This window comes from Cupressus sempervirens, chromosome 2, assembly GCF_028749045.1.
Source record: "Cupressus sempervirens isolate cs-2001-9-10 chromosome 2, ASM2874904v1, whole genome shotgun sequence".
In the NCBI taxonomy this organism is placed as follows: Eukaryota; Viridiplantae; Streptophyta; class Pinopsida; order Cupressales; family Cupressaceae; genus Cupressus; species Cupressus sempervirens.
The window spans coordinates 471,821,141-471,842,908 of record NC_143119.1 but is presented as its reverse complement, the minus strand read 5'-3'; the positions used below and the strand labels follow the sequence as shown (position 1 = coordinate 471,842,908).

Below are 21,768 nucleotides of genomic sequence, written 5' to 3'. Positions count from 1 at the left end.
TGAGGGGTAACTCCTTTATATAGGCAAAAAGTTGAGAAAAAGGTGGAGGAAAAAGTGGGAGCAACTCAACCAACTTTGACCTAGTCTAACTACAAAAAATAACGGGTTACATGCAACTGCACATGCAACTCGCATTACATCTTTTTACATACATGTAACTCGCATTACATGTAATTACACATCTTCATGCAATGCATCCTCTCCAACTACAAACATGAAACAAGAAGAAGAAGACGGAAGAGAAAGAAACAATTCTAAAGGGCCTTGTGCTTGACGATGCAATCCTAGATGATCATAGGATCGAAAGTTCTTGTACTTTGTACTGCTGCATTTACTTTGATAACCACGGTGTTGCGTCTTTTGATTACCTCTGACTGTGATGAATTGTCTATTTTCATGTGAAAACTTGATGTGATCTAGCTTTACTCGCTTAAGTTGTTGTGAGTTCTCCTTTCTAGATCAGCACAAACTGGAGTCTTTGACACCATGAAAACCTTTTTGATGGTGTCTGTATGTAAACTCAGAACAACTTGTTTACCGTATGGGGTAAATGAATTAATGAACACAGACAATGAAACAAGAACATGTAACAACAATACTCCTTTTATTATTCGCATATGCCAAAGACGTTACATTATACTTGTAATGATGATTACAATGATTTCGGAGGGTGTATATATACTTTCCGAAGAACCTTCTTGAAGGGCCGTTGGTTACATAACAAGAACCTTCCTAAAGGGGCCGTCGGCTACACAGTATTTACTGATGACATCAACCTGTCGGCTACACAGTATTTACCGTCGACATCAACCCATTGGCTACACAATATTTACCAACGACACAACTTTCCATCAGCCCCTTTACCTTTTTTTTTTTCGAAGTAAAGTGCATGAGGCATGGGAATGCATGCAAATGGAGATTGCTGATTTCCAAAATGTGACTTGGGCTTTCAAGATGTCATTGCACGAAAAATGGATTGCATGTAAATGCAACATGTAATGAGGAATGGAAAGTGAGATGACATGAAAATGTAGATGGAGGACGAGCTTTTACATGTAAATGCGAATTGAAGATGAGATGGAAAGCATAGAAAGATGCGGAAACATGTATTTGCTCAAGAAGGTGCAAATGCATATGAAAGGATGGAAAATGGAAAATGGAAGTGAGATAATGAGTTTTATAATCACTTTTGGTGAAAAGGAGAAGTCAAAGTACATGGGAAGTTAAAATAACATCTTTTTGACTTTTCAAAATATGACTTTTAATCAAAATCGGACTTTTTGGATGCAATTACACGTATGAGATTTCATGTAATTGTGTTGTGCGAATGGAAGCGAAAAGTGAGATGGATGAAAACGGAAGTAGAAAATGAGATTAAATGCATGTGTAGATGGTGAATGAGATGAAAAACATTTAATTGCATTTCGTTGAGTGAAAGATGAAGTGTTGTGACATGGAAACATAATGTGGAATATGACGATGCTTTAGCATGTAATGAAGAAAAAACAAGTTTTTGAGAAAAAACTTGTAATTTCTCCAAGTGGAGAAAATCGGTAAGCAAGCACAAAACACAAAAAACAAAAGAAACAATGTACCTTCGGAAAATAACTCAAATATGCCAAGATGCAATGCACTTCAAAACTCAAATTCGAAATTGGAACTTGGAAAAGAACTAAAACCATGAAAATGAATAAAAACTTCATATTTAAAGGAAAAATGCACTTTCCATGGCAAAGATTTTCACAAATTGCAACCATAAAGTGATTTTATGCATAAAATCAGCAAGATATGCATGAATTAAATAGCAAGGAAGAAGAAGTCCACTTACATGAAGATTAAGTGCCAAAAATGAAGGAAAAAGATGGTCCAATGTTGAAAATTTCTCCAAAAATGGTAAGACATTTTCCAACCTTGCAAATTCGAATGGGAGAGGGCAGCAAACAAGGAGAAATTGTTGGAAGATGCCAAAATGTGCCCCAAAAACTATCCATATTCCAATGTTTTTGAAGATTTATGCTTGCAACATGTTTTTGGTAAAAAACGTTTTTCTTCATGTTGCAAGATCAAAAAAGTTTGATCATTAAACTTCAAAATGTGAACTCCAATGCCATGTAATCTCCAAAAGATGCCATACCGATTTGGTTGAGAGGGAAAAAAATGCACTAAAAATGGATTTTTTTACATATTTCTCCAAAAATGTGATCCATCATGAAAGTTTCAAAAATATTTTTGAAGCAAGGAAACTCATTGCCATGCAAAAACGTTTCAAATGGAACAAATCCCATGCAAATCCATTGAGGAAAACTCAAGTTATGAGCAAAAATGAATGTATTTGGAGTTTTTCTTCAAAAACGTGCCTTAGGATTGATCTCCAAAAACAATTTTCGGTATGTTAAATCCATTCTTGATGCAAAGAAAATCATTGCGAAGGAAAAACGTCTTCAATGGAGAAGATTTCATGCAATTCCACCAAGAAAATTTCAAGTTATGAGCAAAATCGGGTTCTTGGAGGCCAAATGCATGCTTTCCTTTCAAAATCAGACTTTTTGGGATGCATAACATATTTTAAAACATGCTTTCGTTTAAAATCGGACCTTTTTAGGTACATGGTGTTGGAGTTGAGGAAAGCCAACTCCGAAGACGCCCAAGATCACCTGCATGCGAACCTGTCAAAGAGAAGCCAAGAAGGGGAAGAGCATGGAGCAAGGGAAAACCCTAAACGGACATGAGAGCAAATTATGCAAACACAATGAAAATGTATTTACAATAAGAATGCCCTTATGAAAATACAATGAGAGAGAGCCCGAATATAAAGAGCTCATGGAAGCTTGTAGAACAAGCTGGAAGGTGGTAGAAGATAAGATTGACAACAAGAAGGGAACAAACTCCCGTGTTGTCAACAACTAACCACTACATGCATTAAATATAAAATATTAAATAAATGCATGACCTAAGTAAGCTTAAGCAAATAGAATAAATAATTAATTATTAATTATTTACTCTAACACCCCCCCTTAAGTGCAACTTAGGGAAATGCCTTAAGCTCACAAAACTAAGATGAATGCATAATGGGTCCCGGCATTGAGGCCATTTTAGGTACCCAAGTACAATGCAAGAAAAGATGCAACCTCTGTAAACGGGGAAAGAGGGAAAACCACATGGGAAAAACCCTCCCCCAAAAAGAGGTAAGAACCTAGTGAAGAACTGAAGAAGTCTCCAACTAGGGAAATTGTCCCCTAAAACAGGAACAAGAAGTGATCATGTAAAGCAACATCACTGAAGCAAGAAGAAGCCGCAATTTTGCCAAACTGTTGATCTGAAGAACCTCCATGGAAGAAGAAGGAACGAACCGAGCATGTCTATATGGTAGATGATCCATCTCACTGAAATGCATAGGTAGCCAGCCACTGCAATCGCCTTGTATATAGGATCAACCACTGAATACATAGTTCACAGTATCGAACCATCGAACCACGGATGCAGTAGAACAACAGCATAACCCCCCCCTTAATGCAAACGGGGTGTGATGACAGGCAACTGAGAAGGTGGGCCAAAGTCTCCTGCAAACGAACCAAGAACGAGGAGAGAGGAAAAGAGGTACAGACACCGATAAAGACACGGTCAAATTGACTCTGCATGGGGTTAATGTCATGGAAGGGACACTCACTTGACAAAGGGAGAATGCCTAAAACAGCAAACAATAATCCCCCCCATGGTGCTTTATGAAAATAGTGCAAGTACAACTGACTCAAAACAACGTTCATGACTCCCGGAATGCAAAAGTGACACTTTATCTCAGTGCGAAATAAAAAAGTGCTTCAAAATGATAGCTACAATGATCAGAACTGAAAATGAGCTGCATCAAAAGAAAGTACAGCTGAAAATAAAGCAAACCATGCCAGGAAAACGATCCTCGGGCCTAAAACACTCAAAATATCTACCATATAGCAAAAATGCCAAAACTATGATAGAAAGAGTAGAGGCCAAAAACTAAGGACAAGGACTACATTTCTGAAAAGGTGACAGAACCAGCTTTCCAAAAATATAAAGTTTTAAAAAAACTGACATGGGACGCAAAAGATATGCATGCCGGAGTCAAAAACAGGACTTCGGACTTCAACAGAAAAAACGGGCAATGAAAATGCATCAAAACCTAAAAATACCTGCACCAAAATCTTCGTCTCGGAACCAGCTTTTCGGCGCTTCTTTCGGATCGGAAAAATACCTCCGTATGCAAAAGTTATGGCCAAAAAACCACAAGTAGGTCCAAAAGCAAATCAGGAGAGGTGCATGCAAGGTGCTGATGCAGGATGACGTCAGCAATCCGAGCCATTAAATTTGACGGCCAGTCACCCGTCGCGCAAAAAAGAGGCCACGTGGCAAAATGCTGACGTGGCAGGGCCCACGTGGCACCCCTGCCACGTGTCTCACGCCGACGGCAGTGCTGCTGACTGTGCAGGGTGCAGTAAAGCTGACGAGGACGCCGATCCACGTGTCGGACGTTGATTAGAAGGCAGAGCTGGCGGCAGGGACCGGGCAGAGCAGGCTCTGTCGGAGCGGAGGACCGGGCGGAGGTGGCCGCAGGGTGGCGGAAGCAGGTTGCGCTGCTGGTGGAGGTGGCCGCAGGGCGGCGAAAGTGAGGTGGCCGGGCCGCGGTGGAGCCCGGGCGGCGCTGCCTGCTGCGGCCGCTGCGGGCTGCGCGCGGGTGGCGCGCCCGGAAAAACTTTTTTTTTTTAAAGCCCTGCGTTCGTACGATCCATACGGTAGCGACCCTGGAGGCTTCAAAAAATCCCAAAAAATGCCCTGTGTCCAAAAACGACAAGTTTTATATGAATCCTGACTGCAAACGGCCTTTCGGATCCAATGGTGATGTCCGTTTGGGCTGTAAGTGCTCCGAAAATTCGTTGTTCCCCTGATTTGAAGAAAAATTGCACAAACAAACTAGGGTTTGTGACTTCAAATCACAGCTTCAAAATTTCTTCAACGAAGCAGCAGGAGGAAGGCTCTGATACCATGTTGGAGTTGAGGAAAGCCAACTTCGAAAACGCCCAAGATCACCTGCATGCGAACCTGTCAAAGAGAAGCCAAGAAGGGGAAGAGCATGGAGCAAGGGAAAACCCTAAACGGACATGAGAGCAAATTATGCAAACACAATGAAAATGTATTTACAATAAGAATGCCCTTATGAAAATACAATGAGAGAGAGCCCGAATATAAAGAGCTCATGGAAGCTTGTAGAACAAGCTGGAAGGTGGTAGAAGATAAGATTGACAACAAAAAGGGAACAAACTCCCGTGTTGTCAACAACTAACCACTATATGCATTAAATATAAAATATTAAATAAATGCATGACCTAAGTAAGCTTAAGCAAATAGAATAAATAATTAATTATTAATTATTTACTCTAACACATGGCATGTTTTAAAATATGCATCAAGTGAAAATAGGACCTTTTTAGATGCAATGCATATTTTAAAATGTGCTTCTAAGTGAAAATTAGACCTTTACCATAGGTGGATATCAACTTGACGCAACAGAATGCAGCTTACAAGAATGGATAACAACAAAAGCCTGAAATCTGAGCAAAAGCCATACAGATACTGGAAGATTGTCGAGATATATGTCTTTGTAATATGCTGTCTATCTATTATATTCCATGATGAAAGTATAATAGAAAATATATAGTATTATAGGTTTTGATATATTTGGGCGATCACTACCATGGCTTTGTTGCTACTATTGCTGGAGTCCAAATTGTATTCCTATTTGGTGTATAGAGAAGAAGTTAAGAGAGAGGGCACAATATGATATTGTGGATTCTTCTTCCGCACACATTGAGATAGAGATATTGATTCAAAAATATCAAGCAGCAAAAACTATATAGAGAATGTTGTCGTTGATGGATAGAATGGTCAATGATACTAAAGATGTTAGATATACAGAACAGTGAAATGATGATATGCAACATCTTCCACGTCAAATAATTCTTGCCACATCATCGACTAAGGAGATCCGTCAAAGTGTGAATGATATAAATGTTAATAAGAAACAATGACAAGTAGTACATAAACGAAGACTAGAAGAAACATTGCTTGAGAAGTATGCAGAGCTAATCACCGACCATAGCATCTAGAACACATCATTTTATGAAGTACATTTGATGCGGGTCCAAGCAAACAAAATTTTCCAGTTGTTTATTTAGATACCACTGGGAGTCTTCGCATGTCAAAGGAAAATCAATGTTATAAGTGTAACAACTATAGTTAGAAGCAATGACGGTGGAAGTAGAATTGAATCTCAAGGCATTGATTACAAGCAAGAGTCCCAGTCAGCGTATAAAAACAAATTGGAAGGAGTCGTGTGGGACAAGCGATATTATAAACAAGTATATACACCGATTTAGTAAAGAAGGCCATATGTGAACAACATCCATGAAGTCAAAGAAATGATGAGTGCTCTCAAAGTTAATAAAACAAACTTGATACTTCAAATATCTTGTGGAGAAAATAGATTGATTATGATAACTAAACTATCCAAACAATTATCTATAGTATACAACATTAGGGAGTAGCTTGGAAAATAATTAAAACTTTGTGTACCCAATGTGCCGATGAAAATGAAGAAAATTAACAATAAGCCTGCCAGATCTTGAGCGGTTAACAAACAATAACTTTATAATGAAGCATTTGAAGTTTGAAACAATTCATAAGCAAATTATATCGTGGGTCCTTAGTCTACGATAGTCTTTTGAAATGATATCATCTGAATAATAACCTTTGATCGGCATTCTGTAATATCCCCTTCTCCACGCTAGCCTTAATGGCGCCTAATTGGTCTATCTTTCCATTCGGATAGGCTAACGGCATGTGATTTAGGATGCCGACCAGTCACAAGAGTTTGGGTTTCATTTGAGGAGATTTAAATGGGAAATCCTAAGGTTTAGTCAAACTTTATTTTATTGAATTGCAATATAAAGTACTTTATTATTTAAAGTCACTTTAGGACAAAATGACTTAATTCACTAAAAGACGAAATAGTCTTTTATCCCACATTGCTAAGATGTTTGTATCTCCCCACACTCGAGGTTATTTAAGAAAGCTTTTGCCTTGGGATTGACACCACGAATATATGTTATTTATAAATCCTAAAAGTTGCTTAAATGTGATTGGGTATTTCCTAAGGACGAAACCTTTAAGGAAGAAAGGTGAGTCTAGATGCAAACCTAGCCTCTCACTATTTGCACTTCAAAGTTATTATTCCAGAGATATTCATTAGATCTTTTAGTATTGGGAGTTCAGCGGCAAGGAAATTCTAGTATTTGGAGATCCCCCAAAGGTAGCTCATACAGGTCAGTTGGGAGCTTTAAGTTTGGAATGGTTTTAGGAAAGAACAGTCATTAATCTGCAGAGGTGTAGTTTCCTGTGTGAGTACCTCTCCATCCTAGTCGACTGTAATTGCTTGCTTGGTATCAAACTTCCAAAGTGAATGCATAGCAATTGAATGGAACTGGACAGTGATTGATTTAGTTCATAGACTTCCAGGCGAGATTCCATCACCCAGAGTGAACAGTCGGGTCATAATAGCAGAAGCTTACGGATTGGAGTTATCTACAAAGGCATTCAGGTAGTAATACTAGCAGAGAATTGGGGGTAATACGTAGCACTGAGTGATTGTATCACCATTCCGCAAGGACACCATCTAGAACATATAAGTCACTATGGGCGTCAGAGTGAGAACGGTGGAGAATAGCTACCATCGGGTTGAGCAGGTTTTAGTCGGCAAATCAGCACTGATGCAAATAACGGGACGTGAGATTGGAGGTCATTCCAACATATTCAATCTTTCATAACAGTACTCACTCTATTACGGGTCTGTATACGCACTGCTCCTTAACCAAGCATTGTGTGTTCTTTATTATCTAAACTCAAAAACTTATCAGTCACGTATGGTATAATAGTGTTGGTTTATTAATCTGGTCATGAAGTATTATTGCAGTATTGTGTTTTCAAAATATCATCGTGAATCTTGACTTCATAAGTTTAATTTAGTTGTTTCACAACATTTATGAGAGCAATTAGTAGAGTGGCCAAATGGTGCTGGTTTTACTTGAGTTTGAGTATTGGACAATTGTTTGACAAAACTCCCTGTAGTTCCAGTGTAATTTTTCTATTCAAATCCGGCAAAGGACATTTCAGTGGTATTAGAGCTACAGGTCCTGCCATCTTGTGGGATAAACAGGAAATAAAATGACAGTGGGGTATGAGGAAGAAACTTTATAATTTTAGTCACCTCCAACCAGAACAAGTAGGGTCTTCCAAACAGATTGATATTGAGGGTAGTTATTTAGTGGATGAGGAATTGATTTTCGGAATAGGTGAACAAGTTGAATAGGTAGAATAGGAAAACAACATTCAAATGACACATAATGAAATTGAACTGGATCAAGAAGTAAGGGAAACACTGCAATCTAATAGAGATGGGTAGAATAACATTGCTGATGCACTTCAACAACAAGCAGCTGATATACAACAATTAGCCCCGTGTAACAGGAGAGCTCCGAGCCATCGCAATGGAGGTAGTAGTGTAGCAAGATCACCCCGAGCTGTTAGGGCTCCCACACGAAACACTGGTAAGCCTTTGATGCCAGTTTTTAATGCAGAGGAAGAGGTAGTACAATCAGTGGCACCAAACTTACTACCAGACAATGTTATGGCAATGTATGATGAATGGGATTTATTTTCTGATCCAATTAAACTAAGTCCTTTGTCCAATATCTAAATCAGAAAAGGGAGTTAGATGAACGACAATAGGATAGGAGACCTAGAGTGCCAAACAAAGACTTAAGCATGCTATGAACAAACTATCTCTCCCTACTTTTGATGGCAGCAGTAAGACATTGGCAAGAGCTTGGATTCACAAGCTAGACACGTATCTAACACTTCAATCTATGTCAGAGACAAAAGCCATCAAATTTGCTATGATGCACTTAGAGGGAGCGGCATATGATTGGTGGCACCATGGGTTGGTTACTCAGGATCATGGTCTCATTACATCATATGAGAATTTCAGCTCTAAGCTGATTACTCGCTTTGACAGGAAGGCTATAGAGGTCTATTACAGGAATTTGGCACAATGATGATAGGGTGGATCTCTGGATGATTTCATTGACGAGTTTTAGCAAATCTCGGTGATGGTTCCAGACATGACAGAACAACGTAAGGTAATGCTGTTCATCGAGGGTTTACACAATAGATATAGAGGTTTGGTTAAGATACTTAAACCAAACACTCTGGATGATGCTATTAAGATTGCACACGATCTAGAGTCACCCTCTTCGATATTATAGCCTCCTAAGAAGACATATAAGGGGACCACTTCATTCCAAAAGAACAAAAACCAGCATAAGGCTACACCTCCGAGGATGGACTTTGAGACACGAAATGAAGGTAGGAGGAAGAATCTATGCTTCACTTGTAGAGAGTCATGGACACCCAATCATAGATTCATTGGCAAAGGCAAGATACATTATGTAGAGGTACTTTCAGAGAAGGAGAATGAGCAGTAGGAGGGCAATGATGTTGATGGCAGTGATGAGGAGGAGAACGAGGATCGACCACCTAGAGGGAGGAAGAAGGAAGGTACCTAGGGGCAGCCTCCTATCATAGCATCACTTTCTAGCAATCCCACATGACACCCTTTTCGTTTGAAAGGAATTGTTAGAGGATATTGTATTATATGTCTCTTGGATACAAGTGCCTCGCATAATTTCATAAACTCACGACGAGTTACCGAGAGGAAGTTACATATTGACGACATACTTGAGTTTGAGGTTAGGGTGGCAGGAGGCAAGAGATTGAGATGCTCAAGGAAGGTGTTAGGACTTCCGATTCATTTTGATGATTTCCTTCTTGAGGCAGATTTTTATGTGGTGGATTTAGATGGACTAGATGCCATGTTGGGGAGACAATGGTTACAGACCATAGGTAGATATACGGTTGATTACGAGAAGATGTAGTTGGAGTTCTTACAAGATGAGCGACAGGTGATTCTCAAGGCTATGCCAGAGGGTGAACCCAGATTGATTACAACCCACAGGATGGAGGCCATTATGAGGCATGATGACATGGAGAGGGAAGCACACTGTTTTATTTTCTCTAAGGCTACCTTAGACTCAAGACAACAACTTCATATTGACATTTAGCTAGTGTTTGATAAACACGAGGATTTTTGAGGACATATCTCTGGGTATCCCCCAGATAGAGGATTTGAGCATATCATAGAGTTGGAGGAGGGCACCAAACCCATCATCACGATAGCATATTGTCATCCCAAGCATTATAAGGAGGAGATAGAAAAGACAATCAAGGAGCTTCTAGACATTGGACACATCAGGCCTAGCTCCAGTCTCTTTACTTCTTTAGTTGTATTGGTAAAGAAGAAGGATGACACTCTACACGTGTATTGATTACCGTGCTCTCAACAAGAGGACCATCAAAAATAGGTACCTAATCCCTCGCATTGATGAGCTACTAGATGAGTTACATGTGGCAGTTTACTTCTCAAAGGTAGATCTTAGATTGGGGTACCATCAGATACGAGTTCACGAGGAGGATGTGCATAGACATCCTTCTGATATCACTATGGTCACTACGAGATCTTGGTTATGCCATTTGGACTCACTAATGCACCAGCTACATTTCATTTATGTATGAACCACATCTTTTCTTAAGCAGCTGCGGAAGAGCATATTAGTATTTTTTGATGACATTGATTTTCAACAGAACTTGGGAGGAGCACTTGCAGCATCTAGATGAGGTAGTCGGTATCATGGAGGAGCACTCGTTGTTTGCTAAGGAATCCAAGTGTGAGTTCGGGTTGACCGAGATTCTTTACCTTGGTCATGTGATTGGTGCAAATGGGGTGAAGGTACATTAAGAAAAGATTCAGGCAATCCTAGATTGACCACCACCAAGGAATGTATCAGACTTGAGAGGTTTCATGGGTCTTTGTTCTTACTATAGGAGGTTCGCTAGAGGTTTCTCTCAGATATCGGCTCCCCTCACCTACCTCACACGGAAAGGGGCTTTTAGATGGACAATTGAGTCAGAGAAGATCTTTGATAGGCTCAAACAGGTGATGAGTACATGCCTAGTCTTGGCACTACTGGATTTCTGTCAACCGTTTGTTTCTTGAGTGTAATGCTTTTGGGAGTGGTATTGGCGCGGTGCTTATGTAGGATAGGCATCCGATTGCTTATGAGAGCAAGAAGCTGAAGGATGTCGAGACTGTACTCCACTTATGATAAGGAGATGTTGTCTATTATGCATGCTCTAGCCAAGTTCAAACAATACCTAGTGGGGGGCAATTTCACAGTTAGGATAGATCACAATAGTTTGTGCTACTTCCTAGAACAGAAGGATCTTAATGGGGGACAACAAAAGTGGGTTAGCAAGATTCAGGCCTATGATTTTGACATAGAGTACGTCAAAGGTAAGAACAATGTAGTTGCTGATGCACTTTCCAGGAGGCCCTCAGTAGTGGAATGTTGTGCTATGTCTGTGATTTTAGCAGATTGGAAGTCTTAGTTGTTGGTTGAGTATTCTAAGAATATTTAAGCTTGTTAGATTATGGATGGGCAGGTTCACAACAACAGGTATAAAGTAATAGATGATGTGATTTTCTATAAAGATCGTATTTACCTCGTACCAGGATCTAAACTCAAAAGTAAGATTATGGAAACTCTACATGATGCACCATCAACAGGACACCCAGGATTCTTCAAACCTATAGACAGGTTAGGGAAAGATTCTCTTGGAAGGGCCTCAAGGACGATGTCCTCCAGCATATCAGGTAGTGTCAGACTTGTAACAAGTCAGAGCATGAGTTTCCGGCCAAGTTATTACAGCCTCTCCCTATTCCGGTGCAGAAACGGGAGAGTATTTCCATGGATTTTATTACAGGGTTGCCTAGGGTGTAGGGCAGGGACTCCATTTTTGTGGTGGTGGATAGGTTAATGAAGTTCGCTCACTTCTTCGCCATAGCAGCAGATTGGTCAGCCTCTCAAGTAGCTGAGTTGTCCTTTTGGGAGGTTTTTTGCTTATATGGTCTTCCTCACACTATTGTGAGTGACAGGGATAGCAAGTTCCTTAGCACTTTCTGGTAGAAACTGTTCAGATTGACAAGTACGGAGTTGACACCCAGCACGAGTCATCACCCTCAGACGAACGGACAAACTAAGATAGTTAACAAATGGGTGGAAGGTTATCTCCGGAGCTATGTAGTAGGACAATAGAGAGCCTGGGTTAAGTGGTTGTACTTAGGAGAGTATTGTTACAACTCCTACCACATGTCCATTCAGATGTCTCCATTTTGTGCTTTCTATGGCAGTGAGCCCCTGTCATTTGTAGACTTGGCTTTGCAAGACAATAGGGCACCTCCAGCAAGGGATTGGATACAGGATATTCTTAGATCTCTACGGGAGAACATTCTATGGGCCCAAAATCATCAAAAGATGTACGCTGATTGCCTTTGGACAGAGCAGAGTTTTGAGTTGGGTGACATGGTTTATCTCCGTCTCCAACCATACAGGCAAAGTTTGTTGAAGAAGAGTGGGTCTCAAAAACTTCAGCCCAAATTTTTTGGTCCATATCGCATCACTAGGAGGGTTGGTGAGGGCACTTATGAGCTAGAGCTACCTGATGGCAGCATAATTCATAATGTGTTCCACGTTTCATGTCTCAAGAAAGCGATTGGCCAGCATTCAATACACTCCATGAAGTTGCATCCGCTCGATGAGGAAGGGAAGCTTGTATTAGTTTCAGCCGAGGTGATAGAGGTCAGAGAGAGAAAATTGCGTAACAAGGCCATCAAGGAATATCTGATCTGCTGGAAGGATTTACCTTATGAGGATGCTACTTGGGAAAGCAAGCCAATCTTACAACATCCGACAGTGAGATTGCTTGGGGGAAAGCAATCCCGGGAAGGGAGGACTATAATGTCTCCTTCGCGCTAGCCTTAATGGCGCCTAGTTGGTCTATCTTTTCATCCGGATAGGCTAACGGCATGTGATTTAGGATGCTAGCCAGTCACAGGAGTTTGGTTTTCACAGGAGTTTGGGTTTCAATTGAGGAGATTTAAATGGGAAATCCTGAGGTTTAGTCACTTTATTTTATTGAATTGCAATATAAAGTACTTTATTATTTAACGTCACTATAGGACAAAATGACTTAAGTGACTAAAAGATGAAATAATCTTTTATCCCACATTGCTAAGATGTTTGTATCTCCCCACACTTCGAGGTTATTTAAGAAAGCTTTTTCCTTGGGATTGACACCATGAATATATGTTATTTATAAATCCTAAAAGTTGCTTAAATGTGATTGGGTATTTCCTAAGGACGAAACCCCTTAAGGAAGAAAGGTGAGTCTAGACGCAAACCTAGCCTCTCAATATTTGCACTTCAGAGTTATGATTCTAGATTGATGCATTAGATCTTTTAGTATTAGGAGTTCAGCAACAAGGAGAATTCTAGTATTTGGAGACCCCCAAAGGTAGCTCGTATAGGTCAGTTGGGAGCTTTAAGTTTGGAATTTTTTAGGAAAGAACAGTCATTAATCTGCAGAGGTGTAGTTTCCTGTGTGAGTACCTCTTCATCCTAGTCGACTGTAATTGCTTGCTTGGTATCAAACTTCCGGATTGAATGCATAGCAATTGAATGGAATTGGACAATGATTGATTCAGTTCATAGACTTCCAGGTGAGATTCCATCACCCAGAGTGAACAGTCGGCTCATAATAGCAGAAGCTTACGGACTGGAGTTATCTGGAAAGGCATTCGGGCAGTAACACTAGTAGAGAATCGGGGGTAATACGTAGCACTAAGTGATTGTATCATCATTCCACAGGGACAACATCCGAAACATATAAGTCATTGTGGGTGTCAAAGTGAGAATGGTGGAGAATAGCTACCATTGGGGTGAGCAAGTCTCAGTCAGCAAATCAGCACTGTTGCAAATAACGGGACGTGAGACTGGAGGTCATTCCGGCATATTTAGTCTTCCATGCCAGTACTCACTCTATTACGGGTCTGTATACTCATTGTTCCTTAACCAAGCACTCTCAAAAACTTATCATTCACGTATGGTATAATGGTGTTGGTTTATTAATTTGGTCATGAAGTATTATTGCAGCATTGTGTTTTCAAAATATCATCGTGAATCTTGACTTCATAAGTTTAATTTAGTTGTTTCATAACATTTATGAGAGTAATCAGTATAGTGGCCTGACGGTGGTGGTTTTACTTAAGAGTTTGAGCATTGGACAACTATTTGACAAAAATTCATATAGTTCTAGTGTAATTTTTCTAATCAATTCCGACAAAGGACATATCACAATCACTAGAAGAATTTGATTACGAGACTTAATGAGAAAATTTTGTTTAAAAAGGATATGACTTTTCATTCTGAAAGGTGATGTCTTCTTATATACAAAGATATATAAGGGTAGAAGAAAGTATAAGTAATGAGATATATTAGACATTCAAAAAGAAGTATTTTATATTTATTTGTATGGAGGAATAAGGAGCTTAAATATGACTATGTAATATAAATTCATTTATATCTATAATAAAATAAAAGGCCTTTCGTTTATTTTTATTAAAAGCATGGAGATTTAAACTACAGTTGATTCGTCCTTTATAATCATTTTTTTAATTCTATAAACAATTTTGGTTAGATAAGTGGACAAGGTCATCTATGGCATTTTAAACTTTATCATTGTAGATATTGTGAAATATTTAATTGTTTCTGAATCCGTGTCTAGTCTGTCTTCCTGACCTTAGGAGTTAAAGCACAAACTGGACTAGTTTAGAATTGCGTATAAATATTTGATTTGTCATGTCTTGATTATTAAATTGTTTATAGTTTATGTGCATAGAACGTTATAAAGTTGTACATTATAATCTTCATTGTAGTTGACTTTGTTGCCCGAATAAGCTAAAGCACTGATCTTTTATCATTGAAGTATTGGATTTATATTTGAAGTCATAAAATCTATAACTTCTTACAAACCTCAAATCCATTGTTAAAAACCTTATACAAAACGTTCATTTCAAACTATCACTTAACTTCATATTAATTGAGTTCAAAGACCTTGCCATCTAGAGAACTCGCAAAGTTAAATTTGTTATAAAAAAGTTTCGAACCAAGCAATCATTGTTTGAGGTGAATGTCTACCTGCTTGGATGTAGCGGAGCCTAAAGTGCAGGGGAATCAAGGTGATTCTCGTTCGTTGGCCAGAATTGATTGTGCAATCCTGTCGGAGAAGTGGCAAGCTCTTGGATTTCCAATCTGCGGTTTTGGTAACCAACACAGTCCTCCCGATAACCTCATGCATCAAATCCAAGCATTGTGCATTAGAAAGGCATCAGCAATAGTTGGATGCCTCTTTTGAATAAGTCTCCATATGGCTACACATGCTACTAAGTAGTTCATGACAGTTTGTACAACATTCTTGACCCCAACCTCTTGGATCACCCCCTCCATCATATTGCACAAGTCACAATTTTTCTTTATGTCATCTAAGCTATCTAGGGACTTTGAGAATGCCAATGTGCCACTTGAAGCCACTACAAAGCTAACGAGAGTTATGTCCTTTCCATTCATCCATCCATTTGATAAATGATGCGACCTTTCTTTGTATAATTTCCTTTTATTATTGACTATTAGTATATTTGATGGTTTTGTTTAGCAACAAGCCACTAAAATCCATAGTCATTGTAAATTTAAACTCCTTACTGGCTACTATTGATGCATTTACCACTTCCCAATATCGGTTGTTAGCTATATTGAAGGTTATACTAATTTTCTTATCCTCCTTAGGCGTCAACCTAGGTTGATAAATGGCCCCACTTTAAAAACATCATGTTTCTAGGCACAGGAGGATACATTTTTTAAAAAGTACTTTATATATACTCATCAATAAAATCAAAGAAATCTCTTCTGCGGGAAATAGAACTTACCAAGTCCAACTGAAACCCACTGCATTGAACTGAGGAGGAATTTAGGCCACGACCAGTGCTAAAAATAGTGACATTCCAAAAATAAAAACAATTGTTAGAAACACCAAAAATCACTGAAATTGCTCACCACAGGACACTGCATTTCCTAATGATACCCACTTTTTGTATGGGAACCTAGGAATAGGCTAATAGAAAACTCGTACTGAGCTAGGTGCAAGAAGGGGACATTACAGGATATTATTAAGAGATGATTCACAGCAGGTTCTGTAAAGATATTTGGTCAAAAGTTGGACATTATAGTGACAATGGTAAGAGGGTAAATATCAGGTAAAAAATGAGATATCTGAGCTTCAGATGCTGAACTTGGAGCTTATATGATGAAATTGTTATCATGGGTGACAAAAGCTTGAAATATAGCTCATGTATCCAGCATTTACAATAGATCTATGCTGTGACGGAAATTGCAACTCCTAGGTCTTGATAATGACTAATCATCAAGATAAGTTGACCTTAGATTAAAACTTTGAACACTGAGAGTGGTTCTCCTGCAAAAGTTATCATTAGTTTCCAATTCAAGATGCACATCGATGGCATCTCAGTTCCTGTCAGATGCTTTTCATTTCATGGAATGTAATTCTCACAATCCTTCTAATTTTAATCTGATTCTTAAGCCTTTGGCACGGTTAGACCAAATCGCTGTGTTCGTAGTTGAAATACTCAAACTCAGCGATAATACACCAGGCCTAATTTTTTTGATAATTCAGGACTCTGTGAAAACTCAGAAAAACTCAGCAATAACTTGGCAAATTTAACAAACATTTGAAATTGCATAGCTTTTTAAAATATTGAATATTCTTTAAAAACACACATGTATACGTAATTTGTAGAATATATATTTATTTCTATCATTTTTTAAATTAACATTTGATTTAATACGCTTAATAGGCCAAGAATCAAGTTCAGCCTCTGAATGAATCGAACTTCAAATCAAAGTATTAATGAAATTTAAATCATAAATTTCATCTATGACTATTGACTAAAGCTCTAAAACGTTTTGTTGCTCCTATGGGTGTTGCTGAAGTAGATTGTCTAGCTGTAATATTCTTGATAAGATCCTCAACGGTTGCTCCATGTATAGTAATAGGATCAAGCTGTGCATGTGAGGAACCTGCCTCTAATGACTGACCGAAGTGTGATTTAGATTTTTCCATGCATAATTTCTTAAGTTCTATTCACTTTTTTTCATCAAAGTATGATCAGATTAATTTTTTTTTTTTTCACATTTTGTAATAGAATCATGGCATTTCATTGAAAGGACAAAAAACAATATATCTTAGAAAATAAATTAAAATACAATTCATTGGAAGGATGAACTATAATATTTCTTGGAAAGGATATGCTCGGAACATAGAACCCAACACTGGATGGAGTCCGACAGTCATCAGTGATATGGCATTCTTCATGCTGAAATCCTATCCAAATTTTGGAACCCGTAATCGATGTCAGGATTACTGCTATCATTTTAGACTCCTAGTAAATGCCAAATGAGAAGTATTGATGTTCATCCTTACAACCATTTTTAAGCATCAAATGTAGATCTATCAACACAGATGTTATATGAGAAATATTGCTGTTCATCCTTACAAGTTTCCAACAAATATCAATCATCAATTCCATGGTATCTAAATAAATCTCAAATGAGAAATATTGTTGTTGATACTATCAATGAAATATAATGGATACTATTATCAGGAATTAGAATAAACTCAGTCAAGCAAGGATTGGGCAAGTAGAAGGCAAAACAACTCTTTGTTATTGTGCTTCCAGTTGCATACCCTAAGTCATTGAAGCAATCCTCATTCAAATCTGAAAAAATCACTTCAAACTTATAATGTTTGTCACAACAAAATGTTTTATACTGATTTTGTCATGTTTTTTGATGAATTTTAAACTGAAAATTGCAAATTTTTTGACTATTTTAATGAAAAACTTGCCATGAGGTTTGTGCTAAGCTACGTGCTGTCAGTTCTGGCTCACGAGGACTCTCAGAGATTTGCAACTATGATGTATTCAAACAGATTTAACTGGCTTATAGAGTTTTGGTTTGGCACATTTATATATTGGAGCTAACATAACCCTTGTAAGACATGCATGTGAAATTGCAACTATATGATTTTATTTTGGCTGCTAGTGAAATTAAATATCAAACAGAGAATATTCATTGCCATTATTTACCTTCCAGTCTGTTATATAACTGTTCAGATTCAAGACAAAATTTCACAGGTTCTGAATGGCACAAAGCTTCTTTTTTTCACACATTAAGGTAAAATGCACGGTTCCAAATCATTTGAAAGTAGTCCTCATTTGTGTTGAGAACTCTTTATTGCTTAGGAAGAAGGTAGAGAACCTATGCATTATTCAAATTTCTGGTTCCCGATATTCTCCATCTTCCTGCCTTTCACATCTAGGTAACACAATAATTATTTCTGCAATATATTCTTGTGACTGTAGAAAATATATGATCTGATGAATATGGTTTACGATTTAGCTCTTAGTTTGAAATGGTAAAATAGTGTTTTTTGAGTTAAATCATAGTCTCAGGTGATTTTATTCAAGGTTCTGAACTGAGTGAAATTGGAAATACTCATAAGTTCTGGATACCTGTGCTTTAGTATAGTCTCCAATTCACTACTTATTATATCTTTGGTTGTAGAAGACTGTTGCTTAGATTTCAGTTCTACTTATGGTGAGTGTCTTTTATAATTTCTAATCTATGCCTCATTGGGACGTGTCACCTTCTAAATTTCTCCTGCACCCGTCCTAGAAATGCAGGGATGGGAATTTTGCATCCCCAAATTTGTTTTTTTTTTTTTTTCAAAAAAAAGGGGATGTTCCCAAAATGGCACTTTGAGAGCAGCAGGGTATGGGGGTACGGCTAGAAGTCCCTGGGACAACTAGGGGACAGTTGAAAGTCCCCTATCTGTCCTGGGGACTTCTATCCATCCCCTATGGCTCAAGCCATTTTTGGACTAACAGTGTTCAAAGATTCAACATTTTAAATTTTCCAAAAAGGTTGGCTGGTCCCAGAAGACACCTAAACCACATTTAACAATACCAAAACCTAATCTAAGCATAAAATAACCAAAAAATGAAAAAGAAATTCATTTTCACATTAATAAATAAGAAGAACGGCAAGAGGAGCAGCTGGTCAAGGAGTGAACAATAGTTGAAAAGGAGGTTATGGCGTCAAATTTACTTGATTTAGACTCTTAGACATAACAGCTACTGTTTATGGACAGCTATAGATTATTGCGAACTTCAGTGTTTACTTTTTAGTAGTTTATTTATACTATTTACATTTTAATATTATGATGGACAGTTGATTATGGAGTTGGACTTCTAAGTTCTATGTTATTATTTACTGTTAAGTATTTTAGTTATAATAGAATGTCCATTGTTTACATTTCAATATTTTATGTCATTTCATGCATGAAACTTAGAGCCTTTGGGCATTTTTTGTATGTGTACGCCATATTTTTACAATGAAAGTTTTAGAATTTTGTTAAATTTCTATATATGGAGCTTCTAAAATGTCTATGGTGAATGGTTTATCAATGTTAGGATATGCATTTTGAATCCTCTCTCTCTATATAAAAAATCTCCTATTTTTTTAGTAGTGGTCCCCTGACATCCCATCCCCTAAAATTTCCCATGAGCCATACATGTACAGGAAACTCCATTGAACATAGTTTCTAATATCTTGTGCATATCGGAGAAGTTTTTTCTTCTCATGAACTACCTATGTAAATATTCAAAGGTGCATCTTTGCTTTGCCCTTATCATACGGTCATTTTGTTTTATAATACTATCTTTTCTTGAAGCATTTTCTTCTGATGAATACTCTCTGGAGTTGATGTTAATTTGACTTATCGTAATATTCGGTGTTGGGCTTTGCCTTTTTTGTTTTTGTTCTGATATCAAATCTCACTTGCGAATGTTAGAAATATCTTACTATTTTTTTTTGTTAGTTTTTGTACACTGATACTGACTGTTGCTATGGATTGTTGATATATTGCAGATGTGGAGCAAAATTTTTGCTCCTTGGCATTTAATTCTGTGGAAGAGCATGCTGTATGGTTCTTTCAAGCTTGTAAATTACTCTCAATTTGTTTCTTTACTCTGACCAAGGATGCTGGAGGTGCAGCATCTGTAGTTATTGCACTAGCAACACGTTTGATGGTTTCCCTAACTGATGTGAATACATGGAAACACTTTGACAATGACCACAAGGCAGATGGAAGCCTTGTGGCATGGAAACTTATTAATTGGATATCAATTGGAAATGCTAGACTTTATTCTTCAGTTCGTCAATACATGATGAAACATAATAGTCTACTCACTAGGAAGTACAAGTCTATGGGTGAGATGGATGACAGCTTCATTATAACTGCAAGTGCAATAACTATGGTCCTGCGACCTTTCTCTACACTACAACCATTTTTTTCAAACAATATCCACTCTGCCTCAAATCAGTCAGATCATCTTGAGAGTTATCATGCTGGAATAAAAGGTGCCGCAGAGCAATTTTGCGTGTATGTACTTACAATCCCTCATCTCACACAGCGACTTCCCACTGTACTGATGCCTGCTCTTCAACACTCCGCGACTCTCTCACATTTTTTGAAGACATTGGTGGTATGTAAAATCTCATTTGAGAAGTACTGTCCCTGCCTCATCTGTTCATAAAATTATGAAATTTATGTCCACATCTATATATATTTTTAAAATGTATGCCTACTAAGGCAACAAAAGATGATGCAGTTTTTCTATTTAATTTAACTCCGGGAGGGAAGGAAGAGTCCATGATGTCAACTAATGTTTTAAATTATTGTTAAATTAGACCATTTGTCGGCCTCTTGTGCACCATGGAACCATGCAATTGAATGCTGATTCGAACACCTTAAGTTGCAACCTTAGAATTTTTATGTTTTCAGCAGGTTATGCAATTATCCCTCATTAGGTTTGCAGCTACTGCTTATCACCAGTGTTGATTTTCTTGATGCTGGTTAGGATGAATTGATTGAAAAAGACATGGAGGTAAATAATGTTCTCAGAATTTTTTTTGTCATGGAAATTTATCTGAAAATATCCCCAAAAGTACTGAGAAACCAAATGCAGCTAAAGAGAAGAGAGAAACTACCAATGTCTTCTATGTTTAAAGACACCTCATTTACATAGAGAGTGAGAGTGAAAGAAGATGGGAGTGCACACCGTGAATTTTGAAATATACATTTTTTTCACTAATTTTTAGATTGTTTATTATAGATTATTGTGATCTCTTTAATAATGTTAACAAATAACTCTGCCAGAATGGTAATGAATCTTTAATGTAGTGAAATACAGCTAAGGTAAATTTGACTTGCTAGCCCTATTGTTCTCCTTAACTATAAAGTTGAAGAGAACAATGTATACACAAAATGGTAACTACAGTTGACAACAGTCTCCCTACCCTCTTTGTCCCGACAATCATACCTGGTATATGAGGAAAGCACTGTAGCAATGATTCATATTAATCACTTTGATCAGCAATATTTTCTATAATATTGACAGCAGTATTGATACCCACATTGAATGATCACGGTACTAATAAATTTGCTACCATACTGATCAAGAACAGATCATTATAATGACAGAATGTTACTAATCAGTAATCATAAGAAGATTGCTAATCGCATAAGGATGGTTATGTG

The 21,768-nt window shown here is 37.9% G+C and overlaps 1 protein-coding gene across 1 annotated transcript in view; it reads left to right on the top strand.

Moving 5' to 3' along the window:
• Positions 1-21,768, top strand: part of UPL7 (ubiquitin-protein ligase 7) — a 198,627-nt gene that overhangs the window by 90,146 nt on the left and 86,713 nt on the right. Inside the window, exon 4 of the mRNA XM_089814262.1 lies at positions 20,097-20,713. Coding sequence (XP_089670388.1) covers positions 20,097-20,713 — 617 coding nt within the window. The remainder of the gene's footprint in view (positions 1-20,096; positions 20,714-21,768) is intronic.